This window comes from Nyctibius grandis, chromosome 6, assembly GCF_013368605.1.
Source record: "Nyctibius grandis isolate bNycGra1 chromosome 6, bNycGra1.pri, whole genome shotgun sequence".
Lineage (NCBI taxonomy): Eukaryota > Metazoa > Chordata > Aves > Nyctibiiformes > Nyctibiidae > Nyctibius > Nyctibius grandis.
In genome coordinates, this window is record NC_090663.1 from 44,277,224 (window position 1) to 44,286,794 (window position 9,571).

A 9,571-nucleotide genomic window follows, 5' to 3' on the forward strand; every position below is an offset into this window, starting at 1 on the left:
CGGAGTAGGATTACATCCTACTGGTTGTACTGCATTGTTGCTTTTCCTTCACAGAAAACAAAACTGAAATTAAAAGTTTTATCAGCATAACTTAGTATCCAAACACTCTGGCCTTGGAATTTTATCAAAAGAAAAGATCAGACAGGATACTTATATCACATATGTAATATTTCAGTAACATAAAAAAAAAGAAAATTAAGTTAAACTAACTGTAAAAACTGTAATCAAAACTCAAGGACATCATAACGTGTTAAGGAATTTATCAGACTTTTTAAAAAAGGTAATAAAAAAATACCCTATTCAATTGCCCTTATTCCCATAGTACATCAAGGAAGGTTGACTTAGAAAGAATTAAACCAGATATTGATTATATTTTTTTTCCTCACATGTACTGCTTTATTGTCAAACTATATTTTACGGAGAGCTTGTTGCTCCATGTAACTCAGAACCTTAATATCTGTACATTTACCCTTGAAGCTCAACTTTAAATACCATGATAAACCAAAAGTAAATAACAATTATCAAAATATAAACATCAAGCCTACCAAGTTCACAAGGAAAACTTGACAGGTTAAAAAAAAAGTAAGGGCAAAGAATGACTGCGTTGAGTGTTGAAATTCTTGCATCTCCTACCAACTTAATAGAAGAAAAAAGTTATATTTCTACTATATACTATTTCACTATTTCTAATGCAGTCTTTTCTAGTATGACCTCATTTCTAGTGTAGTCTCAAAAGAAATACACTGACCATCTTCTTACAATTTCCTTATATTTAAAAGAGCTGAACTCAAAACTTGTATTTCAACCTTTGTTCCTTGTACGTATTTTGGGTTATAATGCGCACATCGAAAGACACAAGTACTGTAATGGCATTACTCACCTCTACTTCAACCTGCTACCCTCACTGAATAATGACATTGACAACATGACTTCAATTCTGACAGTAATAACGGAGTAACATTAAAGTTAGCTGTGAGGTTCAAAGTTTCATTGCTCATTTTCATTGTTTTCCCATTAAACAGTTCCATTACTGCTCAATTAGTATTCAGGTGGGGAGAAAAGGAAAAAAAAGAGAAAAAAAGAAGCTAGCAAAGGCCCCTTTCAGTAAACTTTGGATTTAAAATTTTCTGGGGCCTCATTAGCAAGTCTCACTAGCCCTTCATGTATGCTCAGCTGCTGATCTCCAAGGTTTTCTTCCACGATGTTATCCAGAACTTTTTGGGGAAAAAAAAAAAAAAAGTTATTTCCCTTTGAGTGCTATCCAGTCCTGCTCTACTTAGAGTGCAGTCTTGAACATTAGAAATTTCATCTTATGTCAAGGCATGTGTCTTTTAAGAGCCACGCAACAAACACGGAAATCATTCTTTGCATAGAATAACTCAAGCTTTCCTAAATCACAAAGTAAATTAGAAACTGCAAAGACTACAGTATGCACCTTGTAAACTAATGACAGACATTTATGATCGTGTATAATTTTCTTTCAGCAGCAATTACTTTCAACTAAAATCTAGCACCTGACACCTACTGCATTTTAAAACCCTTGGAAAGATAAAGTAAGCTTCAAATTAAGAAGCTTACTTCTACCCCTACTTCTACCCCTAATCCCTACCTTCCTCCTGTAGTAACAAAGTATCTTCCATTCAGCGTATTTTATTAACCAAAGTTATGATACTTTGGAAGACTAACTTCTGTAATGAATAGCTATATTAACAAAGAACCAAATATGTTATTGTTCAATTGAAGCCATTGACTTAAATACATTTAGTATCTGGAAAGTACATTACATACATGGGTGATGACCCTTAAAATTAAGACTACTAATACACTAAAATGATACATGATGTTGTCTAATACACTCTAACATTAAGGCTATGGAAGTGGTAAACAAGCTAAAAGATCAAACAATCCCATAATTTCTTACTAATGATCTATGAAATATTTATGTTATATTTAAATTACACTGACAATTACATTGTAGGAGCATAGCACCGTTGAACAGAACAAATATAAGCTTTCGTAACTTACAGGCAGGGTTTTAAAGCACTGCATTACAACAACTCCGTAAAACTAAGCTTCACTTAATGCAGGTCATACTGTGATTTACGAGCCATACGTAAACCCAGCGAGTTGAAGAATAACTTAAGAAAAAACCAGCTTGTGTCAACTGCTGTTATTAATAACGGTGATTGAGGAGACTGTAAACTGGAAAGATTTGAAAGTTCGTTGTGACATCAGTCTGACAAGCAGTTACACACAGCATAGTTGTATAGGTCACATCAGTAACGTTCGGAACAGAAAAAGACTGACAGTCACTTCTGTCGAGTTTTCAACAGAAAGCAAGAGCAAACAAAAAAATCCAGGCGGTTAGTTACCTAGATGGATCCCGAGCAATTTTAGCGGACATACAGACACGCAGCCGTTCAAGAAGTATTGCAGACAGGCAGACAAATAAAAGTTGCAGAAAAACTCCACTTCTCGTAACGAAAATTAGAGCCCAGCTTCACCCCTGGCTAACCAACGAAGCATGCAAAATCCCACGTCCTCCTAATCTCACAGCCAGCTTCTGTGACTGCTCACCCTTGCCCTTCCCGGGGAAACCCAGCCCGGCAGGCTCAGTTCTTCGCCCACAACTTTCTCCCTCTAGCGCGGAGGTAGGACAAGCACATGTGCTACCGCTCTCCGCTGCGCGCCCCGAACCCCACGGGGCCGCGGAGGGGCGAGGGCCAGGGCCGCGCCCCGGGAGGCGGAAGGCCGCCGCCTGCCCGGCGCAGCGGGGCACCGCGGTGCGCACCTCGGGGCAGCGCTCCCGGGCGGCTTCGCACCTACCTGCGGCTCGGAGGGGTCGGCAGGCTTCACTAGGTGCTTTTCCTTGTAGAGAGACCAGAGGCCGATGTCGGGCAGGAAAATCAGAGCCGCGGTGAAAAGCAGCGTCATTTGCAGAAACCTCTTCTGTTTCCTCTTCATGGCCAAAGCTGGGCTGCTCTGCTGACGGCGGCGGCGGCAGCAGCAGCTACCCCAGCACCGCGGGGCCAGGTCCTTCCCTCCCCGCTGTTCCTCGGAGGGGCCCGGCACCGCGGAGAAACTTCGCCCGCCCGCCTCACGACCGCCCAACCCGTGCCCGGGCGGGGCCGCCCCCCGCGGCGGCGGGGCCGGAGTTGGCGGCCGCTCCCCCCAGCCCGGCGCGGCGCTGCGCGGCGGCGATGCCGCTCCTGGGGGAGCTCATGGATCCACCTGCGCACGGAGCGGCGAACAGGTCAACGCACAGCGGGGGAGGGAGAGCGAGAAATAAAATAAAAAAAAAAATAAAAATGAACCCCCCCCAACAATAAACAGCGTTGGCCCGAGAGAGCGGCCCCTCCCTCCTCCCGGCTCCGGGGGAAGCGCTAGCGCTGCGCGGAGCCCCCGCGGCTCGCCGCGGCCGCCCGCCTCACGTCCCCCTGCCTGCCCGGGCCCGGGGCGGGGGGGCGCGGCATCATGAGCTCATCACGCGTAATTTGCTAAGCATGAGTTTAAATAACAAAAATACGAGAGGAGCGCAGAGGCCGGCGCCGCGGCACAGCGCGTCCCTCCGCGCCGGGGAGGCGGGCAAGGAGGGGGCGGCCCCTGCGCCCCCCGCCACCACGTGCGGCGGCCGGGCCGGGGGCGGGCAGCGCAGGGCCCGCCCCGCCGCGCCCCCTTATCCCGACCGCCCCCTGTGTGCTATCCGCCCGTTCCGCGCTTTCCCGCGCCGGCGGGCGAGGCAGCAACTAGAGTCCCCCGGCCCCGGCCCCGGCCCCCAGCACGGGGACCGTGGGCCGGAGCCGGGTGGCGCCGTTGCTGCCGCTGCTGCGCACCGGGGACGAGGCTTGCGATTCCCGTTCCGGTCCGTCCTCCTCGGCGCTACGTGAAACGCGGGGCGAACCGCTCTGAGAGCCTGCGGCGCCTCCCTGTCCGAGGGCCTGGCCCGCCGCGCCAGGCAGTGCCGGGGCGCTCACCTGCCGGGGGCTCCCCGGGCTCCCCCCGCAGCGCCGCCTTGCCCGCCCCCGCCCGGCCGCCAGCCCGAGCAGCCCGGCGCTCCCCGCACCGCTGGGGCTGAGGGCATCCCTCGCTTCGGGAGCAGCACCAAGGGAAGGTGTTCAAACCGATGTGGCTCCGGTTGTGGGCTCTACCCTGCTTGCTGCATCTTGCCGTTTGCCGTTTGGGCTTCTGGTCTGGGTTCACCTGCTCGCTCCGACTATGGATTCCGATTATCCTTTCTTCTCAAACTAACTCCTCTAAGCAGAACAGGACATTTAGGTTAAACTTACTAGGACTTAGCGCCCTTTCAGCGCCATCACGTCAAACAGCAGGAAAATGCATACCAGACTTGTAATGTTCATGTGTCTAGAACGAATATTGAAAAATAAAGGCATATCTAACTTCCGTTTTTTCCTGCCCTGCGTATGAAAAGCTATCACTTCAATTACAGTCCACATTTCTGTCGGTGGCTACAATATTTCTGAATGTCTAGGTCTAAATCCTGCAGTGAGAACCCTCTTTCTGTAACCAAAGTGCATCTCTACAAATGATGAGAAGTAGTCCCGTCCTTTTTCATCGGTGACATTGATCTTGTCTGTCCACAAAACTGTCTTGTGCAGAAAGCATTTCATACACATGCATAAAACAGTAAAAGAGGCAGTTAAAGTTTATTTTTAGGAGAGTAGGTGGAGATAAAGGAAAACTTGTGGGAGGAACAGAAGAACTCTGAATGCTGAAGGTGGGGTGGGAAGAAACAGCATAATGCTCTTCACGTAAAAGTAGGACTGGAAGGGACCTTGCAAGGTCAGCTCCTCCATGGCTCTACCCCAAGGCACGATCAGCTCCATCTATGTCATTCTTGACAAGTGTTTGTCTAAGCCATTCTGAAGTCCTCCAGCAATAGCACCACTACAGCCTCCTCAGGCAATCTGTTCTGACTTGCAGTTACAAACTTTTCCTTAATGTTCAACCTGAATCTTCCTTGCTGTGATTTCAGAATATTACATTAGCCACCAAAGAGGCAGCAAGTGGAGTATTCTCCGCAGTCTTTACATAGTTAAAACCTGCTTCCAGATACTATTCCATAGGCACTACAGGACATCTCAACAGCTGATGTCTCTTACTGCTTTCATCAGGACTATCTTCAACTGATTTGTATCTTTCTTGAAGTGCAACGTTCAAACCTGGATGTAAGATGCTATTTGGGATCTTATAAGTGTTTATAAGAAAAGAAGGATAATTGTGCATGAGTCACGGTGTATGCTGTTTTTCCATGTGGAATGCAAGCTTTGGCTGTAACAGCAGCAGGCTGTTAACTAATGACAATTTCGTGATACAATTAAAGTTCTCGTTCGTTTTATTTCTCTCAAATTAACTGCCACCTAATTCATTGTTACTATTTCTATCTATCTCTATGGCTGAATACTTCTCACTTTTGTGCTTTCTCTATTGAATGTCATAATTTTTTTTCCAGAATATTTATCCAGTTTGTCAAAATCACTTTGAACTTAAGCCTATCTTCCACTGTCATGTACAAATTTAATAAACAACTTCTATTCTGTAGTCCAGACTGTTAGCAACAACTTTAATGTGTTCAAATGCAGGACAGATCCTTGCAGCCCTCTGCAAAATGTATTCTCCCACATTTGAGAGTGAGCCGTCAATAGTTTACTCTCTTTGTAGTTTCCAGACAATTTTGCACTTGTCCTGGTAGTTGCAACACCTACGTAAAATAGTCTTGCTTAGAAGTGTCACGTGCAAGGCTTTCCTTTATTGTCTTAGTGACAAATGATACACTTAATTATTTTCTTTTCACCCCTGCCAGGCTATAAGGATGTCATGGAATATCACCAAAAGGGCTATGCAAGCAGTTACACTTTTTGATTGTTGCAGCTAACCAAGGAGGTATTCAGTTTGACCAAATTTAAAAAATTTGGGTTTGTATTCAAGAGCTGAATCCACCAAAAGATTAGAAGTATTCACAAAACCAAAAAGCACTGATCTTGTCAGAAATTCCACTTACTTTTTTAGCTCGTCATCCAGAGTTAAGAAACTTACCCAGCATATAGAAGATTTTTATTCAGCTGCCTTTTTGTCTGAAGGGATTCAGCCCTGATGTTCTTCCACTCAGTGCAAGAAGCATAATAGCTAGAACCATCCTAAGTATAGAAATGATTGCTATGAGATCATATAATAATTGTATAGAAAAAGTAGGACTACTGGCAGGAAAGATTTAGGAGATGTTACATACTGGAATTCCACAGCATGCCGGTTAAGTCCCCCTCTGGAGGTCAAAGTGAATGCAGACATTCACTCTCAGCAGATGAAATTGAATTTAATTTCCTGAATTCTGAGAATGATTTTATAGTAAGCGTCATAGTCCACAACTGGCAAATTCAGGTCTGCTTTGTAAAGAGTAAAGGCACATTTTTCAGCAAATAATTTTTGCGCACAATCACAAACCACCTAGCCCTAATAAAAATTGCTGAATTTTTAAGATGCTGAGGTAGTTTAAAGAAAAGAAAAATAAATTTTAAAAAAAGCCTCACTGTTCTGTGACTTAAAAGATGCAAACGCACATCAAGGCATGTAGCAATAACATACGCTTGCCCTAGAAGAACTTGTAGTAGAGCTGCAGAATATATGGTTTCTTCAGTAGGAATACATTCAAACCTTCAAGTATTTGCTGTTTGAAATCTCAAGCCATGCGTGAAAAAGAATGAAAGGGGTGCATTCTGAAACTGTGCACACCTTGGCACCACAATTTAGCATATTGGGGACATATTTTCATTTCTGCTACCAAAATGTCCTCCTAAGTCAAAAGTTCCACCACGACTTCTGATACAACCTAGGACAGAAAATCAGAGCAGAGTGTAAAACACCCTAGCAGGGATGAGAGCTACCAAGCGAGATGACTATGAGAAGCTGCTTAGCCACACATTTCTAACCTAGAAGCTGAACTCAGACAGCCCACGAGGTACATTTTTTAAGATCGCGGCTTTATGTATAGTATTACCCAAAAGAGACTCCAACTCACGGCTAATGGGTACTCTTCATGTAGGAAAGCCACTATTCAGTGCATGTTTTGCAGGAGCCAAACTCTGTGTTCACATGAAAGATAAGTACCCACCTTCATGTTTCCTGTTACAAACAGCAGAGGTTGATGTACCCTAACAGAGAATGAACCTAGTAAAATTACGATTAACCATCTGTAATATTGCCATATAAAAGAGTGAACAAAGGTAAAGGAATGGGAGTTTGCTTCTATTATAGTATTTACCTCCAGGTACCTCAGGATGTTAAATGTAAAATGACCACATTCTGTTTCAATGTACTTAGCTAGAGACAACGCGTGGTGGTGCAAACCACTTTCAAAGGCAGGAAGAGGGGCAAAGGGGTCTATGCTTCTACCAGTATAACTCGGATCTGAAACAGAGTTGCAAACAGTTGGTGATTCTCGTATTTAGGGGACTGACATGCTTTTATCATGACTGGTTTTCATCCTCAGACCTCCAAGGGTCCCTCACAGCACCTCACACCCTCTCTCTGTATCACTTGTCTTAAGATTGACCAAAACCTCAAGGGAAAGGCATGACACCAATAGCACACTAGAAACAGAAATGGAAATTCAATGTGATAGGAAAATACTCTTTTACAAAAGTTTAAAATCCAAAATCCTCCAAACTCCCACAGAGAACATATATTTTCAACGTATTCTGTAGCAAAAAGTTTCAACATATTCACCTCAAAAAATGAAATGCTTATTTATGTATAGACTCTGGCTATAAATAACAATACATGTAACAGTTTTTTGTTGACCTTCTGTTTCTAAGTCATTTTGGCCTCCTCTGTCTCCAGTTTTGTCATCAAGTTTCAAAATCATCATCACATATTTGTACTGCTGCTAACTGTGGAAATATTTTTTGTAAATCTCATTCATTGAGTTTTTCTTAGAATCAAACTCTTGTTCTCAAAGTTAACTGAGAATTTCATCTGAAAGGGAAAGCTAGAAGCCCTCCTACTCGTACAGGAAATACAGAAATTCAGTCTCCAGAAACTTAAGCGAATTCCTTTTATCAAGATTTTTGGATCCTGACTTGTATTTTTTAAGTTATTAGGTTTGGCAATATTGCATAGAGCCAGAAAATTTACTTGAGAAGTGTACCACAAACATTTGTTAAAATTGAAGTAGTTATAAATCTGAAGACCTCTTCTTTTTAGCCAGTGGAGATTTTCTAGTCATAGTACACGCATAAAGGTCCATTACCTTAAGTAAAACCTTTAGTAGCAATGAAGAGAACTAAATTATATGAAAAGATTATTGGGGAGGTCCCCCCAAGGATCTTTAGCATTTAGAAAATAATGTAATTCCTATTCTAGAATTATAAAATTTGGTCTAAATTCCAAAAAAATCTATTGCTCCAGTAAAAGTCACATAGAACTTAAATGACTAATGCTAACACCATGAATTATTTCCACTTTCAAATTTTTATTCTGTTTGACTAGCTGGATGATGGATGATTGCTTCTTCATTGTTGCTGTGCCACTACAAACTCAAGAAAGCAAACAAAAATGCTGATGGATCAGACTTTTTGCCAGTTACCTCACAAGCTGCAGATTCACTACCACACAAAAGAAATCACTGAAATGTAAGGGTAATCAGAAAAGTTTATTTTGAGAAAGAAAATCAGTACAATGTCAAATATTTCTAAATAGCTCAGTAATCACAAAACACTGATGTCAGGAAAAATAGTTTCTCATTCTTGCTTTTGCAAAAGCCCACAGTAATTTGGACCTAAATATGGTGCAGGAACATGTCATTTGCAGGAAGTTGGATGAAAAAAAGTTATCTTCTTTTAGATCATCTTTTTCAACAAACAGAAGCAATATATTAGTTTTACAAGAAGAGAACAAACTCAGCTCTGTGTTAGCTAGGAAAACCATTCAGCTTTTTTGAAGATCAACCCTCCTTTTAGTTCCTTTCTCTGGCCCATTTCAGAAAGCTCGCTATATATTTTCCAAGTGTCTAGTAAGGCCTCACATCAACATTACTCTTTTCACATCCAAGAGGTTCCTCTGTCTGGTAATACACAGGGCCTTCACACTCTCATCACAGAACCTGATCCAAGTTGGATCTCAAATAACATTATATTACTGGAATTAAAGCAGTACATTCTGCAAAGCTTCCTTAACACGATTGAAAGTCTCATCTCACCAAATTTGTAAAACATGCAGAATATAACAAAAGGTAACAGATGTCATCTTCAGTTCTGATTTCTCATTAGAGGCATTGCCAACAACCTTCGGAGATGTCTACGCTGATAAATAGGACAGAAGAGTGGGCTAGAGGAAGCTCCACATTGCTTAGTTGCTCATTTGCCTCCAGTTTTGTTTTGGGCTGCTCTAAACAGTTGTTTCCAAGACTAAGCCCAGGTTCAGCACTGGGAATAATTTATTTCAGTTAACCATATAAAAGGATGAATGGATGAGATGGCACCAGGTTTGTATCTCTGTCATCCTTCATGCACTCCCAGCCAGCTGAGTGCCACATGCCCCAAACCCTTGCCATGCCTTC

At 43.1% G+C, this 9,571-nt stretch overlaps 1 protein-coding gene across 1 annotated transcript in view; it reads right to left on the reverse strand.

Annotated features, from left to right (window-relative positions):
* The window catches only part of GALNTL6 (polypeptide N-acetylgalactosaminyltransferase like 6), a 565,706-nt gene extending 562,648 nt beyond the window's left edge, over positions 1 to 3,058 (reverse strand). Inside the window, exon 1 of the mRNA XM_068403801.1 lies at positions 2,827 to 3,058. Coding sequence (XP_068259902.1) covers positions 2,827 to 2,964 — 138 coding nt within the window. The 5' untranslated portion in view covers positions 2,965 to 3,058. The remainder of the gene's footprint in view (positions 1 to 2,826) is intronic.
* Between the last annotated feature and the right edge of the window lie 6,513 nt (positions 3,059 to 9,571).